Source organism: Bos taurus, chromosome 11 (genome assembly GCF_002263795.3).
Source record: "Bos taurus isolate L1 Dominette 01449 registration number 42190680 breed Hereford chromosome 11, ARS-UCD2.0, whole genome shotgun sequence".
In the NCBI taxonomy this organism is placed as follows: domain Eukaryota; kingdom Metazoa; phylum Chordata; class Mammalia; order Artiodactyla; family Bovidae; genus Bos; species Bos taurus.
Genome location: NC_037338.1, coordinates 93,412,584 through 93,440,367, shown reverse-complemented (window position 1 = coordinate 93,440,367; position 27,784 = coordinate 93,412,584). Strand labels below are relative to the sequence as shown.

General features: G+C 40.8%; 1 protein-coding gene and 1 pseudogene across 1 annotated transcript; both read left to right on the top strand.

Annotated features, from left to right (window-relative positions):
- The first annotated feature begins 6,780 nt into the window (after positions 1-6,780).
- On the top strand, positions 6,781-7,713 carry OR1L21 (olfactory receptor family 1 subfamily L member 21). Its single transcript, NM_001390713.1, has one exon. The coding sequence runs from the start codon at positions 6,781-6,783 to the stop codon at positions 7,711-7,713; it is 933 nt and encodes a 310-aa protein (NP_001377642.1).
- Positions 14,251-15,183, top strand: OR1L17P (olfactory receptor family 1 subfamily L member 17, pseudogene; annotated as a pseudogene).

The following is a 27,784-nucleotide window of genomic DNA, read 5'->3' as shown; positions in this document are numbered from 1 at the left end:
AACCCCTCACTTTTTGTCTTCACCAGAGGGCACTGTCCACTGCAGGACACCAGCTCCACACACCAGACACACCCAAGTCATACATGGCCAATTTTTTCCACCCGATTTGGCCAGTTAATCATGGATATTCATATTTTCAAATTCCACTATCTCTACAACACAGAAAGATAGGCCACCTCTATATCAAATACAAGAGTAAATTCTGAATATGGGAGAAGAAAGTGTGTCAGAGGGTACAAGGGCAATTCGAGAAGGAAATTTTTAGAACAATAAAAACAGTGCCTATGTTGATGGTGTTAGACGACTAACATAGCGTAACTAGAGGAGGGGAAGCTTAACAATGGAGAGCATAAACTTAGAGTGAGCCAGCTTGGAGTTCAAATCCTGATTACTTCTCATGTCCTTAGTGAACTTCAGCAAACCACTTCACCTCTGTAAGCCTTAGTCTCCTGAAATGCTTCATAATTCCTTGGGATTTAGTGGCATGTTTAACATAAGCTTGGTACATAATCAGATCAGATCAGATCAGTCACTCAGTCATGTCGTACACTTTGCGACCCCGTGAATCGCAGCACGCCAGGCCTCCCTGTCCATCACTAACTCCCAGAGTTCACTGAGACTCACGTCCATTGAGTCAGTGATGCCATCCAGCCGTCTCATCCTCTGTCGTCCCCTTCACCTCCTGCCCCCAATCCCTCCCAGCATCAGAGTCTTTTCCAATGAGTCAACTCTTCACATGAGGTGGCCAAAGTCTGGAGCATCAGCTTTAGCATCATTCCTTCCAAAGAAATCCCAGGGCTGATCTCCTTCAGAATGGACTGGTTGGATCTCCTTGCAGTCCAAGGGACTCTCAAGAGTCTTCTCAAACACCATGGTTCAAAAGCATCAACTCTTCAGCGCTCAGCCCTCTTCACAGTCCAACTCTCACATCCATACATGACCACTGGAAAAACCATAACCTTGACTAGACGAACCTTTGTTGGCAAAGTAATGTCTCTGCTTTTGAATATGCTATCTAGGTTGGTCAAAACTTTCCTTCCAAGGAGCAAGAGTCTTTTAATTTCATGGCTACAGTCACCATCTGTAGTGATTTTGGAGCCCAGAAAAATAAAGTCTGACACTGTTTCCACTGTTTCCCCATCTATTTCCCATGAAGTGGTGGGACCGGATGCCATGATCTTCGTTTTCTGAATGTTGAGCTTTAAGCCAACTTTTTCACTCTCCACTTTCACTTTCATCAAGAGGCTTTTGAGTTCCTCTTCACTTTCTGCCATAAGGGTGGTGTCATCTGCATATCTGAGGTTATTGATATTTCTCCTGGCAATCTTGGTTCCAGCTTGTGCTTCTTCCAGTCCAGTGTTTCTCATGATGTACTCTGCATAGAAGTTAAATAAACAGGGTGACAATATACAGCCTTGACGAACTCCTTTTCCTATTTGGAAGCAGTCTGTTGTTCCATGTCCAGTTCTAACTCTTGCTTCCTGACCCGCATACAAATTTCTCAAGAGGCAGATCAGGTGGTCTGGTATTCCCATCTCTTTCAGAATTTTCCACAGTTGATTGTGATCCACACAGTCAAAGGCTTTGGCATAGTCAATAAAGCAGAAACAGATGTTTTTCTGGAACTCTCTTGCTTTTTCTATGATCCAGTGGATGCTGGCAATTTGATCTCTGGTTCCTCTGCCTTTTCTAAAACCAGCTTGAACATCAGGGAGTTCATGGTTCATATTGCTGAAGCCTGGCTTGGAGAATTTTGAGAATTACTTTACTAGCGTGTGAGATGAGTGCAATTGTGCGGTAGTTTGAGCATTCTTTGGCATTGCCTTTCTTTGGGATTGGAATGAAAACTGCCCTTTTCCAGTCCTGTGGCCACTGCTGAGTTTTCCAAATTTTCTGGCATATTGAGTGCAGCACTTTCACAGCATCATCTTTCAGGATTTGAAATAGCTCAACTGGAATCCATCACCTCCACTAGCTTTGTTCGTAGTGATGCTTTCTAAGGCCCACTTGACTTCACATTCCAGGATGTCTGGCTCTAGGTCAGTGATCATACCATCGTGATTATCTGGGTCATGAAGATCTTTTTTGTACAGTTCTTCTGTGTATTCTTGCCACCTCTTCTTAATATCTTCTGCTTCTGTTAGGTCCATACCATTTCTGTCCTTTATCGAGCTCATCTTTGCATGAAATGTTCCTTTGGTATCTCTGATTTTCTTGAAGAGATCCCTAGTCTTTCCCATTCTGTTGTTCTCCTCTATTTCTTTGCATTGATTGCTGAAGAAGACTTTCTTATCTCTTCTTGCTATTCTTTGGAACTCTGAATTCAGATGTTTATATCTTTCCTTTTCTCCTTTGCTTTTCGCTTCTCTTTTCACAGCTACTTGTAAGGCCTCCCCAGACAGCCATTTTGCTTTTTTGCCTTTCTTTTCCATGGGGATGGTCTTGATCCCTGTCTCCTGTACAATGTCACGAAACTCATTCCATAGTTCATCAGGCACTCTATCTATCAGATCTAGGCCCTTAAATCTATTTCTCACTTCCACTGTATAATCATAAGGGATTTGATTTAGGTCATACCTGAATGGTCTAGTGGTTTTCCCTACTTTCTTCAATTTCAGTCTGAATTTGGCAATAAGGAGTTAATGATCTGAGCCACAGTCAGCTCCTGGTCTTGTTTTTGCTGACTGTATAGAGCTTCTCCAACTTTGGCTGCAAAGAATATAATCAATCTGATTTCGGTGTTGACCATCTGGTGATGTCCATGTATAGAGTCTTCTCTTGTGTTGTTGGAAGAGGGTGTTTGTTATGACCAGTGAGTTTTCTTGGCAAAACTCTATTAGTCTTTGCCCTGCTTCATTCCGTATTCCAAGGCCAAATTTGCCTGTTACTCCAGGTGTTTCTTGACTTCCTACTTTTGCATTCCAGTCCCCTATAATGAAAAGGACATCTTTTTTGGGTGTTAGTTCTAAAAGATCTTGTAGGTCTTCATAGAACCATTCAACTTCAGCTTCTTCAGCATTACTGGTTGGGGCATAGACTTGGATTACTGTGATATTGAATAGTTTGCCTTGGAAACGAACAGAGATCCTTCTGTGGTTTTTGAGATTGCATCCAAGTACTGCATTTTGGACTCTTTTGTTGTCCATGATGGTCACTCCATTTCTTCTGAGGGATTCCTGCCCGCAGTAGTAGATATAATGGTCATCCGAGTTAAATTCACCCATTCCAGTCCATTTCAGTTCACTGATTCCTAGAATGTCGACATTCACTCTTGCCATCTCTTGTTTGGTCAAACAAGAGATGGTACATAATACTCATAAATATTGGTCATTAGTATTAGCTTTAATTACTGATTCATCCAATTCTTCAATGCATAAGCAAATATTTTTTCCATAAAAACCTGCCAAATCCTGAGATTAGGCAGACAATTTTGCAGTGAGGGATGTGATACTTTACGTACATAAATTAATTGATTTTCAGAACATCAAGAAATAGAAGATAAAGGAAGGTGACACAGGGACTGATGAGGATCAACAGCTTCTCCTTCATGCTGACAATATGCTTATCTCTTTTCTAAGTGTTTTCATGCGTTATCTCACTAAATCTTCATGAGAATGTGAGTATTTGTGTCCTATATGACACATGAAATACTTGAGGGTTAGAGATGTTTGATAACTTATATAAAAATGTAAGCAATTAATTATAAATGAAGTAATATATTAATTTAACAATGTTAAATAAATTAATATGTAATATATGACTTTAAGGCCTTCCCAGGTTGCACTAGTGGTAAAGGATCTGCCTGCCAGTGCAGGAGTTGTAAGAGACGTGGATCCAATCCCTGGGATGATCTCCCTGAGAAGGGAATGGCACCTCACTCAAGTATTCTTGCCTGGAAAATTCCATGGGCAAAGGAGCCTGGCAGGTTGTAGTCCTTGGGGCCTCAATGAGTTGGACATGACTGAACGACTGAGCACGCACACACACACACACACACACAAGACTTGATGTCCTGAGTATGACTGGAAGACACATATTTACATGTTTCTCATATATATCTTTGAATAAAATATGAGCGAAGAAATTTTATTTTATTTTATTTTTTAACTTTACAATATTGTATTGGTTTTTCCATATATCAACATGAATCCACCACAGGTATACACGTGTTCCCCATCCTGAACCCTCCTCCCTCCTCCCTCCCCGTACCATCCCTCTGGGTCATCCCAGTGCACCAGCCCCAAGCATCCAGTATCGTGCATCAAACCTGGACTGGCAACTCATTTCATATACGATATTATGTATGTTTTAATGCCATTCTCCCAAATCATCCCACCCTCTCCCTCTTCCACAGAGTCCAAAAGACTGTTCTTGTACCCCAATGTTCATCACAGCACTGTTTATAATAGCCAGGACATGGAAGCAACCTAAATGTCCATTAGCAGATGAATGGATAAGAAAGCTGTGGTACATATACACAATGGAGTATTACTCAGCCATTAAAAAGAATACATTTTAAATCAGTTCTAGTGAGGTGGATGAAACTGGAGCCTATTATACAGAGTGAAGTAAGCCAGAAAGAAAAACACCAATACAGTATACTAACGCATATATATGTAATTTAGAAAGATGGTAACAATAACCCTGTATACGAGACAGAAAAAGAGACACTGATGTATAGAGAGAAGAAATTTTAAAACATGAATTGTATAGTTAACAATGGATGCCTTTCTGTACAAAAATGGTTTAGGACAGGGGATTAATGAAGGGAAAAACGATTTACGAAAGAAGGGAGACTTGCACAAACTGATATTAGCATGCCGTGAGTTCAGGAGGGGTTAACCTTTGAAAGGTTAAGAACCTTTCATTCTGTGTCCAAACAAGGAAAAACCACTGTTGAATTGGATTCAATATTCCTCTCAGATATTCACTGTTGATTATTTTGGCAAATGCTTATTTCTATCAAAGACACACAAAGTCTAGTTTTATAACAACTGAATTTGCTTTGGTAAAGAATGGGGGTCCTTCATGTTGATATATGGCAAAACCAATACAATATTATAAAGTAATTAGCCTCCAATTAAAATAAATAAATTTATATTAAAAAAAGAAAATGGAAAAAAATAAAGTAAAATACTCCCCACCTCCAATGATATCTGTCTGCTTATACTAATAATACCCTATTTTTTAATAAATGTATCACTCAGTTCACTTCAGTTCAATCACTCAGTCATTACCAACACCCAGAGCTTGCTCAAACTCATGTTCATACACTTGGTGATGCTATCCAACCATCTAATCCTCTGTTGTCCCCTTCTCCTCCTGCCTTCAATCTTTCCCAGCATCAGGGTCTTTTCCAATGGGTCAGTTTGTTACATCAGGAGGCCAAAGTATTGGAGTTTCAGCTTCAGCATCAGTCCTTCCAGTGAATATTCAGGACTGATTTCCTTTAGGATTAACTGGTTTGATCTCCTTGCAGTCCACGGGACTCTCGAGAGTCTTCTCCAACACCACAGTTCAAAAATATCAATTCTTTGGTGCTCAACTTTCTTTATAGTCCAACTCTCACAACCATACATGATTACTGGAAAAACAATACCCTTGACTAGATGCACCTAGTAAAGTAATATCTCTGCTTTTTAATACGCTGTCTAGATTGGTCATAGCTTTTCTTCCAAGGAGCAAGATCTTTTCATTTCATGGCTGCAATCACCATCTGTAGTGATTTTGGAACCCAAGAAAATTAAGTCTGTCACTGTTTCCATTGTTTTCCCATCTATTTTCCATGAAGTGATGGGACTGGATACCATGATCTTAATTCTTTGAATGTTGAGTTTTAAGTCAGCTTTTTCACTCTCTTGTTTCAATTTCATCAAACGGCCCTTTAGTTTCTCTTCACTTTCTGCCATAAAGGTTGTATCATCTGTGTATCTGAGGTTATTGATATTTCTCCCAGCAATCCTGATTCCAGCTTATGCTTCATCCAACCCAGCATTTTGCACGATGTACTCTGCATATGAGTTAAACAAGCTGGTGACAATATACATCCTTGATGTATTCTGTACTGCTACATGTATGTATCACTACTTGATACTGTATTACATATACTCTTTGTGATCATCTGACTTATCACCCAAGCTACATGAATTACACAAAGGCAAGAATTTCTGTTCTATTGCTGTATTCCCAGCAGGGACACAGATTTCGTAGACTAGGAACTAAGGAACTTGAATCAAGGGGTCCAGCTGTGATGGTTTCTAAAGGAAAACCCTTCTTCTGTTCCTTCAGGTTTCATCATAAGGCCCTTATGATCACAAGGATTTGGGAAAGAAGGACCACATTAAGGCACCAGGAGGGTAACAAACTTTCCCAGTGCAGCTGCTCCTGCTGCTGCTGCTAAGTCGCATCAGTCATGTCCGACTCTGTGCGACCCCTTAGACGGCAGCCCACCAGGCTTCCCCATCCCTGGGATTCTCCAAGCAAGAACACTGGAGTCGGTTGCCATTTCCTTCTCCAATGCATGAAAGTGAAAAGTGAAAGTGAAGTCGCTCAGTCGTGTCGGACTCTAGCGACTCCATGGACTACAGCCTACCAGGCTCCTCCGTCCATGGGATTTTCCAGGCAAGAGTACTGGAGTGGGGTGCCATTGCCTTCTCCACTCAGCTGCTAATAGTGCCTAAATAGAGGACAACAAAGACTTGCTGGGTTCTTGTAATTTGGGCTGTGGAATTGGAGCATGATAAATAACAAATCTTCTTGTACATAGCTAGACCAAAGTCAATGGAAAGACTCAATCAAACCAGCAGTGTCTCTGAGTTCATACTCCTGGGACTTTCCTCGCGGCCAGAGGACCAGAAACCACTCTTTACCCTCTTCCTCATCATGTACCTGGTCACCGTAACAGGGAACCTGCTCATCATCCTGGCCGTCCGTTCTGACCCCCAACTGCACACCCCCATGTATTTCTTCTTGAGTTTCCTGTCTTTCATTGACATTTGCTTCTCAACAACCATTGTCCCCAGGATGCTGGTGAATTTCCTGTCAGAGAACAAGACCATGTCCTATGCTGGATGTCTGGCCCAGATGTATTTCATATATGCCTTGGGCAACACTGATAGTTATCTTCTGGCAGCCATGGCCTATGACCGCTATGTGGCCATCTGTGACCCCTTGCACTATATCACCATCATGAGCCGCCGCCCCTGTGTCCTGCTGGTGGCCTTCTCTTGCTCACTGCCTCACTTTCACTCACTCCTACACATACTTTTGCTGAATCAGCTCACCTTCTGTAACTCCAATGTTGTCCACCACTTTTTCTGTGACATCAACCCTCTGCTGAAATTGTCCTGCTCCTCCATATTTGTCAATGATCTCACAATAAAGACAGAAGGGCTGGTGTTTGGGGCCACCCCCTTTCTATGCATTGTTTTCTCATATGTGCGAATACTCATAGCAGTTCTCAGGATCCCCTCAGCTGCAGGGAAACGCAAAGCCTTCTCCACCTGTGGCTCCCACTTTGCTGTGGTGATCCTGTTTTATGGAAGCATCTTTTATGTGTATTTACAGCCCTTGTCCAGCTACACTGTTCAGGACCGAGTGGCAACACTTGTCTACACAGTCCTGACCTCCATGCTCAACCCTTTCATTTACAGTCTGAGAAACAAAGACATGAAGAGGGGCCTGGGGAAGCTGCTGGGCAGGAGGAAATCCTAGCTAGAAGGAGGAAATCCTAGCCTTTTGGGGATATGTTCATGGGTTTCTCTGAGGCTCTAAATCCTGTTTCTGCTGGTTCTTGACAAACATAATAACTCTTGTAGGTCAGTAGATATGACTCACATGTGTCATGGGTGTTAGGTTGCACCCACTTCTTTACACATGCAACTACTAACCATGGAGTTTTTATGATGATTCAGGAATAGGCTCCAGGTCTACCAATATCTTGGCTTCCATTTTTCATATATCTGCAACTCTCTTTCTGCCCTCCTCTTCTTCAGGAAACCACATCTTTTTCATTCCTCCAAATGTTGAAACCTTTGTTTTCCACAAAATTCCCTAGAACATACATCTGTTCAATAACTCTTGATTCTCTTAATATAATTTGGGTTTCAATGTAATTTCTGTAATGAACTAGCTTTTTGAAAATCGTTGCAGTAATTTAGAAAAAAGAAGCAACTAGACAGAGATGGTGACAAAACAGAGACTTAAAAAACTGAAGCTTCCACCAAGCGAGGAGTGTGTCTAGTGCAACAGTTATACAGAGATTGTGCCTCTTCCTTCTTCCATATTTTTGACAGCAGAATGTTCTGGCTCTGTAGTGAACAAAAACCCAACTCTTATGCATGTTAACTATCATTATTGTGGTAATCATTCTGTAATAAAAACATCTATCAAATCACTGTGTTGGACACCTTTAACAGTGTCATGTGTCCATTATATCTCAATAAAGCTGGAATAAATAAATAACACTTGTCAAGAGAATGAATGAATAGAAAGGCAGACACATGAATAGTAAGTGGAGGAGACAAAACCCAAAGCCAAGACTGTCTGTCTCTACATTATTTATTCTTGATATGTAGATGAAAGTTTAAAATAAATTCACGACAAAGGAAAAGGACCCATGGGTATTGCATGAGGCAGTGGTTTATTTTGAGGGTGGTAGCCGAATGTACCTTCTTATCTATAACTTTACTATGGATAATGTTTACCGAAATACACAATATTTTCTGTATAAAATTCAAAAGTTAATTTCTCTTTAATTTTCATGCCAAGAAGCAGTTTTACCCTCATTTAAAGGGTAAAGGAAGAACATGAGGCTTCTAAAGGCTAAGTAACTTCTTAAATGTAACTACTAACACAAAAGGGCAGTATTCTAATACATATCTCTTTTCCTCAACACTAAACTTCAAACACTGCTCTGAGACTAAACGCTAAAAACACATGCTTTTTTTTATCCAACATCCATTTGCTACATATGACAATATTCTTTGCATGGCTCTGGGCTTTAAACATACATAAACATTAACTGCATACCACATGGAAAAATGTCTAGTCCACATGCCAACCCAGATACTGGAAAGCACAGACACTGAAAGCACATAGATCTACCACTGCATTCCCTGAAAGCGTTAACCTTCCACTACATTAACCGATGACCTGCCAGGATCTAGACTACACCTTGGTCCACATTTGAATGTCCTAAAATAACAATATTCACCCCAGTGATTATTTGTCCATCCTTGATAAAGTATATCACTTGGGGAAACTGAAACAGGCCCATGACATAGTGCACTGAGGTTCAGAAGCTCTGAGATTAGTCCCAACATCTATTCAGAAAGTCTCAAGGGTCCCCTGTCCCTTTGGAGTCAACAGTGCTAGTTGTGATTCCTCTTCTGCTTTCTCTGCCTACAGAGATTCCAGGACAAACTCTATGAAGAGATCATCACACCTCAACTCCCTCAGCCTAACAAACACCACAGAGGCCAGCAGTGCAGACCTCAGACTCATGAGAAGCTGGCTGGGCTTCCTCAATCAGGAGAGTCCTCCCACTTGAGTCAGAGCATCTCTGCCTTCTGAGATCTGGAGCTGGCAGAAGCAATAGGCAGCTAGGGACCAAGTGTTAGGAAAGAAGTAGGAGTTGAGGTCAGTGAAGGAAAACATGGTACCCCTTTGGAGTAGCCTATCAGCTCCTCCTCCATCTCTGTTTGTCTCCTTGTCAATCAGTCCAGAAGTTCATGGGAGACATACGAGGAAGCTGAACTTTGGCTGAGAAGCAGACTTGACCTGATAAACAGACGTGGTGCACATCATCTTCTGGAGTGGCTGGGAAGGAAAGAAAAGCATCGGGATGTGGAGGTGAGCTTCAGAAGCTGGCCACTCACTTGGCTACTCCAATCCAGTTTGGTACCTTACTCTTTTCTCCCTGATACTTTCAAATATTTCATGGATTGAGAAGTCGTAAGTCCAGGGAGGTAAAACTCACTTTTGGAATTTGGTTTTAAGTCCATGCAGTTGAACTTCTAGGCCATATATACCATTTGTTTTTATGGAAACAAAACCCCAGCAGTGGGAAGAAAACAGAAAAAAAAAAAAAAAAAGATTGTAGTCTTGGCCTGATCCACTCACCCTCTGCTTTTAGAATATTCGAGTCAAAAACCTTCCTCCACTCCTTTTCTTCAACCTGGGTGCTCCTCACTTCTCTGACCTAGAGCAACCAATCCCATTAATTGACCAAATCTCCACTAATTTTCGTATTCCACATTCCCCAGGCAGCCCTTTCACAAATGACTCACTTTTGAATATTGATCTGTGTGTGATGTACTGCTTTACAGACATGGTGTCTCCCTTCTTATTCATAAAACATCAGGAACCAGCTTGTGAGCGGGTGATGCAGGATGAACCAATGTCATCAGCCCAGGGTACTGTCCTCTGTACGACTCCAACACCAACACCAGACACGCCCTAGTCATGCATGGCCAATTTTTCCACCCAATTTGGCCAGTTAATCATGGATATTCACATTTTCAAATTCCACTATCTCTACAACACAGAAAGATAGGCCACCTCTCTAGCAAATACAAGGATAAATTCTGAATATGGGAGAAGAAAGTGCGTCAGATAAGGAGGATAGATGGGGAAACTGTGTAGGAAATTGTCAAAACAATTAAAATAGAGCCTATGTTGATTGTTATAGACAATTAACATGCCAAACCTAGAGGAGGAGTAGCATGATACTGGAGAGTATAAACTTACAGTGAGCCAGCTTGGAGTTCAAATTCGGATTGCTCTTCACATCCTTGAAAGTGAAAATGAAAGTAGCTCAGTCGTGTCTGACTCTTTGCAAGCCCATGAACTATACAGTCTATGGAATTCTCCAGGCCAGAATACTGGAGTGGATAGACTTTCCCTTCTCCAGGGGATCTTCCCAACCCAGAGATTGAACCAAGGTATTCCACATTGCAGGGGGATTCTTCACCAACTGAGCTATCAGGGGAGCCTTAATGTCTTTAGTGAACTTCAGCAAACCACTTCAATGCTGTAAGCCTTAATCTCTTAAAATGCTTCATAATTCCTTAGGATTTAGTAGGATGCTTAATATAAACTTGATACATATACTTACTCACAAATATTGGTCATTATTATTAACATTAATTACCAATTCATCCTATTGTTGATGCATAAACAAATATTCCTTCCATTAAAAACTTACAAAATCCTGAAATTAGCCAGACAATTTGGCAGTGAGAGATGTGATACTTTATGTACATAAATTAATTGATTTTAAGAACATCAAGAAATAGAAGATAAAGGACAGTGACACAGGGACTGATAAGAATTAACAGCTTCTCCTGCATGCTGACAATATGATTTTCTCTCTTCTAAGTGTTTTAATGCATTATTTCACGAACCTTCGTGAGAATGTGAATATTTTAGTCCAATATTACACATGAAGTATTTGAAATTTAAAGATATTTGATAACTTAGACTACGAGCAGTTAATTGTAAATGAAATAAAATATTAATTTAACAATGTTAAATAAATTAATAGAGCAATCAATAAATTAATATATAATATAAAACCTTAAGGGCTTCCCAGGTTTTGTTAGTGATAAAGGATCTGCCTGCCAGCGCAGGAGATGTAAGAGACATGGATTCAGTCCCTGGAAAGTTCTCCCAGATAAGGGAATGGCACCTCACTCCAGTATTCTTGCCTGGAAAATTCCATGGGCAGAGGAGCCTGGCAGGCTATAGTCCATGGGGCCTCAATGAGTTGGACACGACTGAGTGACTGACCACACACACACACATAAGACTTTATATATTTTTCTTTTTTAAATTTTATTTTATTTTTAAACTTTACAATATTGTATTAGTTTTGCCAAACATCAAAATGAATCTGCCACAGGTATACCCGTGCTCCCCATCCTGAACCCTCCTCCCTCCTCCCTCCCCATACGCTCCCTCTGGGTCGTCCCAGTGCACCAGCCCCAAGCATCCAGTATCGTGCATCGAATCTGGACTGGCAACTCATTTCATACATGATATTATACATGTTTCAATGCCATTCTCCCAAATCTCCCCACCCTCTCCCTCTCCCACAGAGTCCATAAGACTGATCTATACATCAGTGTCTCTTTTGCTGTCTCGTACACAGGGTTATCTTTACCATCTTTCTAAATTCCATATATATGTGTTAGTATACTGTATTGATGTTTTTCTTTCTGGCTTACTTCACTCTGTATAATAGGTTCCAGTTTCATCCACCTCATTAGAACTGATTCAAATGTATTCTTTTTAATGGCTGAGTAATACTCCATTGTGTATATGTACCACAGCTTTCTTATCCATTCATCTGCTGATGGGCATCTAGGTTGCTTCCATGTCCTGGCTATTATAAACAGTGCTGCGATGAACATTGGGGTACACGTGTCTCTTTCCCTTCTGGTTTCCTCGGTGTGTATGCCCAGCAGTGGGATTGCTGGATCATAAGGCAGTTCTATTTCCAGTTTTTTAAGGAATCTCCACACTGTTCTCCATAGTGGCTGTACTAGTTTGCATTCCCACCAACAGTGTAAGAGGGTTCCCTTTTCTCCACACCCTCTCCAGCATTTATTGCTTGCAGACTTTTGGATCGCAGCCATTCTGACTGGCGTGAAATGGTACCTCATAGTGGTTTTGATTTGAAAGCATTTCCTCTAAAGTCAGGAACAAGACAAGGGTGCCCGCTTTCACCTTTACTATTCAACATAGTTTTGGAAGTTTTGGCCACAGTAATCAGAGCAGAAAAAGAAATAAAAGGAATCCAAATTGGAAAAGAAGAAGTAAAACTCTCACTATTTGCAGATGACATGATCCTCTACATAGAAAACCCTAAAGACTCCACCAGAAAATTACTAGAACTAATCAATGATTATAGTAAAGTTGCAGGATATAAAATCAACACACAGAAATCCCTTGCATTCCTATACACTAACAATGAGAAAACAGAAAGGGAAATTAAGGAAACAATTCCATTTACCATTGCAACGGAAAGAATAAAATACTTAGGAACACATAAGGCTTTAAAATGCTTTAAGTACCACTGCAATATGTCCATTTAAAATGTATTAAAGAATACACTGCCTCTGAAAGTTAGTTTAAACACTTTAATGATATAAGTATATTCATTGTAGGGATTCTAATGGTAACCAAGAATATATAAATAACCAATATCTCAAAATGCCTGAAACTTCCGATGTAATATGTAATTCACAAAGTATGGATGAATATGCTGGCTCTAAAAAATTTCTTTAAAGAACAATTGCTGATGTAAGATCTATCATTATAGAGAATTTTGTAGTAGCAAGGAAGAGAGGCAATTTTCATGTCCATTATGAGGTAACTGGGTATGACTGGAAAACGCATACTTACATGTTTCTCATAGATATCTTTGAATAAATATGTGAGAGAAGAAATTTTAAAACATGAATTGAATAGTTAACAATGGATGCCCTTCTGTACAAATGTGGTTTAGGACAGGGGATTAATGAAAGGAAAAACGATTTATGAAAGAGGGGAGACTTGCACAGACTGATGATAGCATGCCGTTAGCTAAGGAGGGTGACAGACAAGTGTGTCCAGACAAGGACAGAAACACTGTTGAACTGGGTTCAACAGTCCTCTCAGATATTCCCTGTTGATTATTTTGGCAAATGTTTATGTCTACTGAAGACATGCAAAGATAAAGTTTAATTTTATAACAACTGAATTTGCTTTGATAAAGAATGGGGGTCGTATGACTTCAGTATCTAAAATACTCCCCACCCCCAGTGATCTCTTACACTATTAATACCCTCTTTTTTAACAAATGTATTGCTATTTGGTATTATATTACATATACTGTTTGTAATCATCTGACCTATCAGCCAAGCTACATGAATTACATAAAGGCAAAGATTTCTGCTTTGTTGCTGTGTTCCCAGCACTAGGAACTTCCTAGATTTCCCAGACTAGGAACTAAGGAACTTGAATTGGAGGTTTCTAAAGGAAAACTCTTCTTCTGTTCCTCCTGGTTTCAACACAAGGTGCTTATGATAATGTGGATTTGGGAACAGAGGAGCACATCAAAGACCACGAAGGTAACGAGTTTCCCAGCACAGCTGCCAATAGTAACCAAACAGAGGAAACAAAGTTTGCTGGGTTCTTGTGATCTGGGCTGTGGAATTGCAGCATGATGAATAACAAACCTTCCTGTATCTAACTAGACCCAAGTCAGTGGAAGGACTCAACCAAACCAGCAGTGTTTCTGAGTTCATCCTCCTGGGACTCTCCTCCCGGCCTGAGGACCAGAAGCCGCTCTTCATTCTCTTCCTCATCATGTACCTGGTCACCTTAACAGGGAATGTGCTCATCATCCTGGCCATCAGATCTGACCCCCAACTGCACACCCCCATGTATGTCTTCTTGAGTGTCCTGTCTTTCACTGACATTTGGTATACAACAACCATTGTCCCCAGGATGCTAGTTGACTTCCTGTCAGAGACGAAGACCATCTCCTATGCTGGATGTCTGACCCAGATGTATTTCATATATGCCTTGAGCACAACTGATAATTGTCTTCTGGCAGCCATGGCCTATGACCGCTATGTGGCCATCTGTGACCCCTTCCACTATGTCACCATTATGAGCCACTGCCGCTGTGTCCTGCTAGTGGCCTTCTCCTGCTCATTGCCTCACCTCCACTCACTCCTACACATACTTCTGCTGAATCAGCTCACCTTCTGTGACTCCAATGTTGTCCACCACTTCCTCTGCGACATCAACCCTCTGCTGAAATTGTCCTGCTCCTCCATATTTGTCAATGATCTCACAATAAAGACAGAAGGGCTGGTGTTTTGGGTGACCCCCTTCCTATGCATTGTTTTCTCATATGTGCGAATCCTCATGGCAGTTCTCAGGATCCCCTCAGCTGCAGGGAAACGCAAAGCCTTCTCCACCTGTGGCTCCCACTTCACTGTGGTCATCCTGTTTTATGGAAGCATCTTTTATGTCTATTTACAGCCCTTGTCCAGCTACACTGTTCAGGACCGAGTGGCTACACTTGTCTACACAGTCCTGACCTCCATGCTCAACCCTTTCATTTACAGTCTGAGAAACAAAGACATGAAGAGGGGCCTGGGGAAGCTGCTGGGCAGGAGGAAATCCTAGCTAGAAGGAGGAAATCCTAGCCTTCTGGGGATATGTTCATGGGTTTCTCTGAGGCTCTAGGTCCTGTTTCTCTTGGTTCTTGACAAACATAATAAACTCTTGTAGGTCAGTAGATATGACTCACATGTGTCATGGATGTTGGGTTGTGTCCACTTCTTTACACATGCAACTACTAACAGTGGAGACTTTATGATGATTCAGGAATAGGCTCCAGGTCTACCAAATTCTTGGCTTCCAGTTTTCATGTATCAGCATCTCTCTTCCTGTCTTCCTCTTCTCCACAAAACCACATCCTTTTCATTGCTCCAAATGCTGTTGAAACCTTTGTTTCCCACAAAATTTCCTAGAACTTAACATATATCTGTTCAAAAACTTTTGATTCCCTTAATATAATTTGGCTCTCAATGTAATTTCTGGAATAATCTATCTGTTTGAAAGTCGTTGCAGTGATTCAGAAAAGGAGAAGCAGAGAGAGAGGGACAGGATTGAGGCTCTTAAGAAACTGAAGCTTCCACCAAGCGAGGGTTTGTCTAGTACAACAGTTATCCAGGGATTGTGCCTCTTCCTTCTTCCGTATTTTTGACAGCACAATGTTCTAGGCTCTATAGTGAACAAAAGCCCAACTCTTAGCCCTGCTTAGCCAGGTGACCTAGTAGTTCAGCACACAACTGCCCTGATTATCAGGCCAGGGTACATGAGGCTGAGTTGCCTCTGGGTCTCTACCCTGGTCATCTGGTGCCTCAAATATGCCTTGAGGCACTGGTCTTGTTCCCTCTCTTAGCTTTAGTTCCCTTAGAGAGTCCCCTCTTGCCACCATCATAATCATCCAGATCTGTCTGCTTCCCAGAGAAAGTGCATACATTAATTCTATGTACTTAGAATTAATGATTCTAAGGAGAGTATAAAACACACATGTGAACATTAAAGGCAGATATAACTAGGAACTTCGGGAACCATTCAGAAACATACTGAGTGCTCTGGGAAATAGAGTCATCTAGGCAAGGACTTTATGCTGTTCACTTCTGTTTCTTCCTTTATTCTCTATTGTTACTCAGTGATTTTATACTTTATTTTATATCTGAATATTTTATCATTTATTATTCTTCTATGTTCTTCTTGGAGCTATTATTCAATAGGTCTCATGTGGGCCTGTGAACCGGCATTTTAAGGAGCACCCCATACAAAAGACTAACCTAATCTTTATGTAGGAAGCTGCATGATTGAAAATTCCGGACCACTCCCTGTGTCCCATTATTTGTATTCTGTACTCATGCCTTCACTTATGCTATATCAAACGTATAATCTACATGTATACAGATACTCACTGATTGCAGCATTTTTCATAATAGAAAAAGTTAGAAAAATTAAAAATAATCTAAATGCCCATCAATAGAGAAATAGATAAATAGTGGTTCAATTTTTCCATAGAGAGAAATAATCTGTAATAGGTATACATAAGGAGGTATATCTCTAGGACTGACCTGAAAAGCCATTACGAATATAACTGAAAATGTCTATGAGAAAACCTGTTAGGGCAAAAAAAAAAAAAAAGTATATATATATCTGTGTGTGTGTGTGTGTGTGTGTGTGAGGGTATATTTTTCTGTATCTGGTGAGATTATATACCCAGTAAGAAAACATACACCCTTACACACACACACACACACACACACACACACACACACACATTAACACACACACCATTATACAAAAGACTGGAGGAAATAATGTGTGCTTTAAAGTCTGCACATATTTTTAACATCAGATTTTTTAAACGGGGACTTTTTGTTTTTATAAACAAACACCAATTGTTAAGAGTAGTGTAAAATCTATTGCTCTGTTGTTCCTCATCATTAAGTTTTGTTTTGTTTAAAAAGCAATAATATCGCATCATGATAGGAAAGAGCTGGTAGAAAAGAGGTCGGATCACCAATGGGACCCTCCATTGAATGTCCTAATTCTCATTTTGATGAACTAGATAAGGAGGAAACACTTCATGCATGAAACAATCACACATCTACATAACATAGGGTTTTTGCTATCAACACTTTGGGTTTGGAAGAGAAAATCCTGTTCTTTACACTTTTCTTCAAGACTGGGCATGGCCATGGAACTATGGCTATGTCCCTTGAGTCAGTCTGAGTGAGGTCCAAGAATTTTCATTTCTAACAAGCCCTCAGGTGATGCCACATACTGATTAATAAAAATACTTTGAGAATCACTAGTCTAGTAGATATCAAGACCCACGATAGACCTATTGCAATGAAGGCTATGTGGATATTGGTGAAAGACTAGACAAACAAGACAGCTGCTATAAAATAGACAGCACAAGGGGCGGTCCTAAGATGGTGGAGGAATAGGACAGGGAGACCACTTTCTCCCCCAAAAATTCATCAAAAGAACATCTAAACGCTGAGTAAATTCCACAAAACAACTTCTGAATGCCGGCAGAGGACATCAGGCACCCAGAAAAGCAGTCCATTGTCTTCAAAAGGAGATAGGAAAAAATATAAAAGACAAAAAAAAAGAGAGACAAAAGTAGGGATGGAGCTCCGTCCCGGAAAGGGAGTCTTAAAAAGAGAGAAGTTTCCAAACACCAGGAAACACTCTCACTGCTGAGTCTGTGGTAAGCCTTGGAAGCACAGAGGGCAACATAACAGGGAGGAAAAATAAATAAATAATTAAACCCCACAGATTATGAGCCCAACTGTAACTCCCCCAGCAGAGAAGCAGTGCAGACCCCTGCACCCGCCACCAGCAAGTGGGGGCTGGGCAGGGAGGCATGGGCTGCATTGCTTAGAGTAAGGATCTGGCCTGAATGCCCTGAGGGCAATCTGAGTGAACTAACTTGGGCTAGCAAAGCAGGCTGTGGGATAGTACCACGAGAAAAGCTCTAAGACACCTCCAGGTCCGTGCACAGAAAAACGACTGAACAGAACTAGCCGACTGCAGGACATCCCTCTCTGGTGACAGGCAGCCAGAGCCGGAAGGGGCCAATCGCGCCCCAGAGAGACATTATCTACTGAACTGCAAGCAGGCTTCTTTGCTAACTAAGACTTCCTGGGTTCTGGACAGTGAACATCCGCATGAGAAGGTGCACCGGTTGTACACCCAGAAAACCAAGCAGCAGGGATGGGGGAGGCGATAAGTCGCAGTGACCGTGCTTACCAAACACCTCATCACCTGAGATGCTAGGACCTGGAAAGGGCACAAAACGCAGGCCCAACCGAGTCTGCACCTCTGAGGAATACCTGAGTGCCTGAACCTGAGCGGCTTAGAGCTGGGAGGTGCATGCAGCCCAGGGCCAGCCTGGGACAGTTCCCGGCGGAGCAACCTGGACCCTGAGCAGTGTGGGCATGGAGGGTGCACGCGCCATGAGCGGGGGCAGGCCCAGTGTGGCCAAGACACTGCGAGCACACGACAGTGTTATTTGTTTGCAGCGTCCCGCCCTCCCCACACTGTGACTGAACAAGTGAGCCTAAAATAAGTGTCCACCACCGCCCCCTTTTTGTCAGGGCAGAAATCAGACACTGAAGAGACCAGCAAACAGAAGAAGCTAAAACAGAGGGAACTGCCTTGGAAGTGAAAGGTGCAATAGATTAAAACCCTGTCGTTAGTACGGACTGAGGCCTTTAGATCTTGAGAAATATAAGCCGGGCAAGGAACTATCCAAAAATGAACTGACCCCACAATACCCACAACACCAGAGAAAGTCCTAGATATATTTTTACTATTTTTATGATCATTCTTTTTTTTTTTTTTAATTTTTAAGTCCTCTATTACTCCTTTAATTTTCACTTTTATAACCTACTATTATTTGGCAAAAAAAAAAAGACCCTCTTTTTTAAAGCAAACTTCATATATATATATATATATATATATATATATATATATATATATATATATTATTGTTGTTGTTGTTGTTGTTGTTGTGACTTTGTTTTTTTTTCTTTCTTTCTTTTTTTTTCTTCTTTTCTTTAATATTGTATTTTTGAAATTCCAAACTCTACTCTAGATTTTTAATCTTTGCTTTTTGGTATTTGTTATCAATTTTGTACCTTTAAACCCTATCTTCAGTACCCATTTTTACTTGGGAGTGAGATTACTGGGTTGACTGCTCTCTCCTGCTTTGGACTCTCCTTTTTCTCCACAAGCTCGCCTCTGTCTCCTCCCTTCCCCCTCTCTTTTCTACCCAACTCTCTGAATCTCTGTGTGTTCCAGACAGTGGAGAATACTTAGGGAACTGATTACTGGCTGGATCTGTCTCTCTCCTTTTGCATCCCCGCTTTTATCCTCCTAAGCACCTCTGTCTCCTTCCTCCCTCTTCTCTTCTCTTCTCTGTACAACTCCGTGAACATCTCTGAGTGGCCCAGTTGTGGAATGCACATAAGGAAGTGATTACTGGCTAGCTTGCTCTCTCCTCTATTGATTACCTCATATCATTCGGGTTGTCTCCAACACCCTCATCCCTCTTCGCTTCTCCATGTAACTCTGTGAACCCCTCTGGGAGTCCCTCACTGTGGAGAAACTTTTCATCTTTAACCTAGAAGTTTTATCAATGGTTCTGTATAGAAGGAGAAGTCTTGAGGCTACTGTAAAAATAAGACTGAAAGCCAGAAGCAGGAGGCTTAAGTCCAAATCCTGAGAACACCAGAGAACTCCTGACTCCAGGGAACATTAATTGACAGGAGCTCACCAAACACCTCCATACCAACACTGAAACCAAGCACCACCCAAGGGCCAACAAGTTCCAGAGCAAGACATACTACACAAATTCTCCAGCAAAACAGGAACACAGCCCTGAGCTCCAATATACAGGCTGCCCAAAGTTGCTCCAAAACCATTGACATCTCATAACTCATTACTGGACACTTCATTGCACTCCAGAGAGAAGAAATCCAGCTCCACCCACCAGAACACCGATACATGCTTCCCTAACCAAGAAACCTTGACTAGCCACCTGTACAACTCCACCCACAGTGAGGAAACTCCACAATAAACAGAACTCCACAAACTTCCAGAATACAGAAAGGCCACCTCAAACTCAGCAATATAAACAAGAGGAAGAGACAGAGGAATAACCAGCAGGTAAAGGAACAGGATAAATGCCCACCAAACCAAACAAAATAGCAGGAGATAGGGAATCTATCTGATAAAGAATTCTGAATAATGATAGTGAAAATGATCTAAAATCTTGAAATCAAAATGGAATCACAGATAAATAGCCTGGAGACAAGGAATGAGAGGATGCAAGAAAGGTTAACAAGGACCTAGAAGAAATAAAAAAGAGTCAGTATATAATGAATAATGCAATAAATAAGATCAAAAACACTCTGGAGGCAACAAATAGTAGAATAACAGAGGCAGAAGATAGGATTAGTGAAGTAGAAGATAGAATGGTAGAAATGAATGAATCAGAGAGGAAAAAAGAAAAACGAATTAAAAGAAATGAGGACAATCTCAGAGACCACCAGGACAGTGTTAAATGCTCCAACATTCGAGTCATAGGAGTCCCAGAAGAAGACAAAAAGAAAGACCATGAGAAAATAGAAAATACTTGAGAAGATAATAGTTGAAAACTTCCCTAAAATGGGCAAGGAAATAATCACCCAAGTCTGAGAAACCCAGAGTCCCAAACAGGATAAACCCAAGGCAAAACACCCCAAGACACATATTAATCAAATTAACAAAGATCAAACACAAAGAATAAATATTAAAAGCAGCAAGGGAAAAACAACAAATAACACACAAGGGGATTCCCATAAGGATAACAGCTGATCTTTCAATAGAAACTCTTCAGGCCAGGAGGGAATGGCAAGACATACTTAAAGTGATTAAAGAAAATAACCTACAGCCCAATTACTGTACCCAGCAAGGATCTCATTCAATATGAAGGAGAAATCAAAAGCTTTCAGTCAGTCCATTCAGTTCAGTCGCTCAGTCGTGTCCGACTCTTTGCGACCCCATGAATCGCAGCACGCAAGGCCTCCCTTTCCATCACCAACTCCTGGAGTTCACTGAGACTCATGTCCATCGAGTCAGTGATGCCATCCAGCCATCTCAGCCTCTGTCGTCCCCTTCTCCTCCTGCCCCCAATCCCTCCCAGCATCAGAGTCTTTTCCAATGAGTCAACTCTTCGCATGAGGTGGTCAAAGTACTGGAGCCCCAGCTACAGACAAGCAAAAGCTGAGAGAATTCAGCACCACCAAACCAGCTCTCCAACAAATGCTAAAGGATATTCTGTAGACAGGAAACACAAAAAGGGTGTATAAACACGAACCCAAAACAATAAAGTAAATGGCAACGGGATCATATGTATCAATAATTACCTTAAACGTAAATGAGTTGAATGCCACAGCCAAAAGACAAAGACTGGCTGAATGGATATAAAAACAAGACCCCTATATATGTTGTCTACAAGAGACCCACCTCAAAAGAGGGGACACATACAGACTGAAAGTGAAGGGCTGAAAAAGATATTCCACACAAATAGACACCAAAAGAAAGCAGGAGTAGCAATACTCATATTAGATAAAATAGACTTTAAAACAAAGGCTGTGAAAAGAGACAAAGAAGGACACTACATAACGATCAAAGGATAAATCCAAGAAGATATAACAATTATAAATATATATGCATCCAACATAGGAGCACCACAATATGTAAGACAAATGCTAACAAGTATGAAAGGGGAAATTAACAATAACACAATGATAGTGGGAGACTTTAATACCCCACTCACATCTATGGATAGACCAACTAAACAGAAAATTAACAAGGAAACACAAACTTTAAATGATACAATAGACCAGTTAGACCTAATTCATATCTATAGGACATTTCACCCCAAAACAATGAATTTCACCTATTTCTCAAGCACACACGGAACCTTCTCCAGGATAGATCACATCCTGAGCCATAAACCTAGCCTTGGTAAATTCAAAAAAAATTAAATCTTTCCAAGAATCTTTTCTATGGAGAAATATACCATGTTCATGGATTGGAAGAATCAATACACTGACAATGAGTATAATACCCAAAGCAATTTATAGATTCAATGCAATCCCTATCAAGCTACCAACGGTATTCTTCACAGAGCTAGAAAAATAATTTCACAATTTGTATGGAAATACAAAAAACCTCGAATAGCCAAAGCAATCTTGAGAAAGAAGAATGGGACTGGAGAAATCAACCGGCCTGACTTCAGGCTCTACTACAAAACCACAGACATCAAGAAAGTATGGTACTGGCACAAAGACAGAAATATAGATCAATGGAACAAAATAGAAAGCACAGAGATAAATCCACACACCTATGGACACCTTATCTTTGACAAAGGAGGCAAGAATATACAATGGATTAAAGACAATCTCTTTAACACATGCTGCTTGGAAAACTGATCAACCACTTGTAAAAGAATGAAACTAGAACACTTTCTAACCATACACAAAAATAAACTCAAAATGGATTAAAGATCTAGATGTAAGACCAGAAACTATAAAACTCCTGCTGCTACTGCTCCTGCTAAGTCACTCCAGTAGTGTCCGACTCTGTGCTAACCCATAGACGGCAGCCCACCAGGCTCCCCTGTCCCTGGGATTGTCCAGGCAAGAACACTGGAGTGGGTTGTCATTTCCTTCTCCAATGCATGAAAGTGAAAAGTGAAAGTGAAGTCACTCAGTTGAGTCCAACTCCTAGCGACCCCATGGACTGCAGCCCACCAGGCTCCTCCATCCATGGGATTTTCCAGGCAAGAGTTGTGGAGTGGGGTGCCATTGCCTTCTCCAGTATAAAACTCCTAGAGGAGAACATAGGCAAAAGACTCTGCGACACACATCACAGCAGGATCCTCTAGGACCCACCTCCCAGAATATTGGAAATAAAAGCAAAAATAACCTAATGGGACCTAATTAAACTTAAAAGCTTCTGCACAACAAAGGAAACTATAAGCAAGGTGAAAAGACAGCCTTCAGAATGGGAGAAAATAATAGCAAATGAAGCAACTGACAAACAACTAATCTCAAAAATATACAAGCAACTCCTACAGCTCAATTCCAGAAAAATAAATGACCCAATCACAAAATGGGCCAAAGAACTAAATAGACATTTCTCCAAAGAAGACATACAGATGGCTAACAAACACATGAAAAGATGCTCAACATCACTCATTATCAGAGAAATGCAAATCAAAACCACAATGAGGTACCATTTCACACCATTCAGAATGACTTCGATCCAAAAGTCTACAAGCAATAAATGCTGGAGAGGGTGTAGAGAAAAGGGAACCCTCTTACACTGTTGGTGGGAATGCAAACTAGTATAGCCACTATGGAGAACAGTGTGGAGATTTCCTTAAAAAACTGGAAATAGAACTGCCTTATGACCCAGCAATCCCACTGCTGGGCATACACACTGAGGAAACCAGAATTGAAAGAAACATATGTACCCCAATGTTCATCGCAGCACTGTTTATAATAGCCAGGACATGGAAGAAACCTAGATGTCCATCAGCAGATGAATGGATAAGAAAGCTGTGGTACATATACACAATGGAGTATTACTCAGCCATTAAAAAGAATACATTTGAATCAGTTCTAATGAGGTGGATGAAACTGGAGCCTATTATACAGAGTGAAGTAAGCCAGAAAGAAAAACACCAATACAGTATACTAAGACATATATATGGAATTTAGAATGATGGTAACGATAACCCTGTATACGAGACAGCAAAAGAGACGCTGATGTATAGAACAGTCTTTGGACTCTGGGAGAGGGAGAGGGTGGGATGATTTGGGAGAATGGCATTGAAATATGTATAATATCATATATGAAACGAATCGCCAGTCCAGATTCGATGCACGATACTGGATGCTTGGGGCTGGTACACTGGGACAACCCAGAGGGATGGTATGGGGAGGGAGGAGGGAGGAGGGTTCAGGATGGGGAACACATGTATGCCTGTGGCGGATTCACTTCGATATATTGCAGAACCAATACAATATTGTAAAGTTTAAAAATAAAATAAAATTTAAAAAAATAATAATAAATAAATAAATTCACGGCAGCAGTCACCATCTGCAGTGATTTTGGAGCCCCCAAAATTAAAATCTCTCACTGTTTCCATTGTTTCCCTTTTATTTGCATGAAGTCATGGGACTGGATGCCATGATCTTAGTTTTAGGACAGCTAGTAATTGGAAAAAGTGGGAAAACTAAGGCAATTGAAGTGAGATCCCCTAGTGAAAAATAAAGGCAGGAAAGAGATTCAATATTTCTTTCTTGCAAATCACCTCAAAGCAAGAGTGTAGTCTTTTTAACCCTCTCTCACATGTAGTCCTGAGTCAGGGCCAATACAGGATGTTTCCAGGGTTCGTTTTTCCAGGAGATGAAGTATTGGGCCAAAGCCAAACTATAATAATTTTCTGAGACATTTTGTATACAATTTAGAGAGCAGATATCAATGAGTTTCTTAAAGACCTGCCTAGACAATAGTAAGTTAGGATTATCACTGTAGACACATATTGCTGTTACATTTGCTGTAGCACTAAGACAGGGCGCCTGCCTTTGAACATCAGTGACATACTGCGACTGTCAGCGAGCAGCTGCTGCTTTATGTTTCTGTAACCAGGATGACACCTTGGTTAAACAGGCACCTGAGTACAAGAGAGACATTCTGCGGTCCTCCACCCTGTATGGTGGAATCTAATTGGTCTTTTAACTACGACAGACTTAAACTGGGTGGAAAATTATACTGGAAGGAACTCAAAGAGTTAAAAATAGAACTGCCACATGATCCAGCAGTTTCACTTCTGAGCATTTTCTTGAGGAAAACAAACACACTAATTGAAAAAAAAAAAAAAAAAGAAAGTGCACCCTAACGTTCACTGGAGCATTGTTTACCACAGAGAAAGTATGAAACTAATTAAGTATCCATCAGTAGATAAATAGATTTTAACAATGTGGTATGCATACAAAACAGAATATTACTCAGCCAGAAAAAAATGAGATCTTGCCATTTGCAACAACATGGATGAACTTAGAGGGTATGATGCTAAGTGAAGTAATCACACAGAAAGAAAAATATCATATGACCTCACTTCAATGTGTAATCTAAAAACCAAAACAAGCAAAACAAAGTGAAAAGTCTCACACGTGCAGAGAAGAGACGGGTGGTAGCCAGCGGAGATGGACTTTGGAGGGGAGAAGTATAGTTGAACGGAACAAAAAGATACAAACTTCCAGTTGTAAATAAACAAGTTGTGGAGATGTAATGTACATCTTGGAGAAGGAAATGGCAACCCACTCCAGTATTCTTGCCTGGAGAATCCCAGGGACGGGGGAGCCTGGTGAGCTGCCACCTATGGGGTCACACAGAGTCAGACACAACTGAAGCGAATTAGCTGCAGCAATGTACATCTTAAGAAAAAAGGTCAATAGTATTATAATAACTTTGCATGGAACAAATTATTACAGACACACTGCTCTACAGAAAGAACTAGTAGTTACCAGTGGGGAGAAGGAGAAGTGGAGGGGAAACACAAGGGTAGGGAACTTGTTAAAAAGGGTTACTGTGGGATTATATGAAATTTTGTAACTGAAACTTTTAAAACTTGTAAAGCACATAGAATTTAAAGAATCTTTCATTGAATAAAAACAAAACACTAAATGAAACATTTCCCCTAAAAAAAACCAACAGAGACAAATACTATATGACATCACTTATATATAGACTATTAAAAGACAAACTAATGAAAATTTTAAAAACACAGAATCATAGATACATACACCAAACTATATATTAGCAGTAGGCAAAGAGAGAGGGAAGAGACAAGATAGGGGTAAAGAATTAAGAGGTACAAACCACTATGTAGAAAATAAATAATCTACAAGCACATATTGTTCAGCACAGAAAATATACCCAATATTTTATAATAACTATAAATGGAGTATAACCTTTAAAAATTGCGATTCACTGTGTTGGATACCTGAACTTACATAATATTGTATATCAACTATACCTCAATTTAAAAAAAAAAAATTAAAGAAAGAATTTTACCTCAAAACACTGCTCTAGGTCAATCCATGTTGTTGCCAGAGCCAAGATTTCCTTTTTTCTGGCTGAATAATAATCTATTTTGTATGCATACCACCTGAACTCTGAAATACATACATTTTTTTCTGAAAGCTCCTTTGTTAAATATGACAGTATATTTTGCCTGACCCTGTGCACTAAAAATACATTAATATTAACCTAATCCCACACAGAAAAAATCTAATCCACGTGCACCCCAGACACTGGCAAGCACATACACACCATTGATCTCCCTCAACTGAATCCCCTGAAAAGTACAATGTTCCCACATTGACTTATGATCTGCTAGATCTAGACTACACCTTGGTCCATACCTGAATCCCCTGAAATAAAAGTACTCACCCACATAAATATTTGTCCACTCATGATAGCCCATATTGGGGAAACTGAAGCATAGTCTTGAGATGATGTACTGAGGTTCAGAAACTCTGAGATTAGTGCCAACATGTTAACAGGAAGCCTCAGGGGTCCCCTGTCCTCTTGGAGTCAGCAGTGCTGGCTGTGATTCCCATTTGCTTTCTCTGCCTACAGAGATTCAAGGACAAACTCCTCTGAGAGGTGCTCACATCACGACTCCCTCAGCCTAATAAATGCCCCAGAGACCAGCAGAGCAGATCTCAGACTCATGAGAAGCTGGCTGGGCTTCCACAATCAGGAGAGTCCTCCCACTTGAGTCAGACCATCTCTGCCTTCTGAGATCTGGAGCTGGGAGGAGCAGCATCATGCTAGGGACCAGGCGTTAGGGAAGAAATGGGGGTTAAGGTCAGGAAAGGGAAATGTGTTATCCCTTTGGAGTAGTGTGTCGGCTCCTCCTCCATCCCTGCTTCTCTCCTTGTCAATCAGCCCAGAAGTACATGGAAGACACATGCAGAAGCTGAACTTTGGTGAGAAGCAGATTCGACCTGATGAACAGACATGGTGCACATCATCTTCTGGAGCAGCTGGGAAGGAAAGAAAAGCATCTGGATGTGGAGGTGAGCTTCAGAAGCTGGCCACTCACTTGGCTACTCCAACCCAGTTTGGTACTTACTCTTTTCTCCCTGATACTTTCAAATATTTCATGGATTGGGAAGTCATAAGATCCAAGTAACATTTCCATATGTCACTTGGTTTTAAATCCATCCAGTTGGACTTCTAGGCACCTATACCATATGTTTTGGTGGAAGCAAAATCCTTCAATAGAAATAAAAGGAAAGAAAGAGTTGTATTCCCAGCATCATTCATACACCCTGTCCTTTTAGAGCTAATCTTCCTGATTCTCAAATCCAAAACCTTCCTCTCTTTCTAGTCATCAGCCTGGGTGTTCCTCACTTCTCTAACCTAGAGCAATCATTTCCATTAATTCACCAAATCTCCACTAATTTTTGTATTGCACATTCCCCAGGCAGCCCTTTCACAATGACTCACTTTTGAATATTGATCTGTGTGTGATGTACGGCTTTACAGACATAGTGTCTCCCTTGTTATTCATAAAACATCAGGAACCAGCTTGTGAGCAGGTGATGCAGGG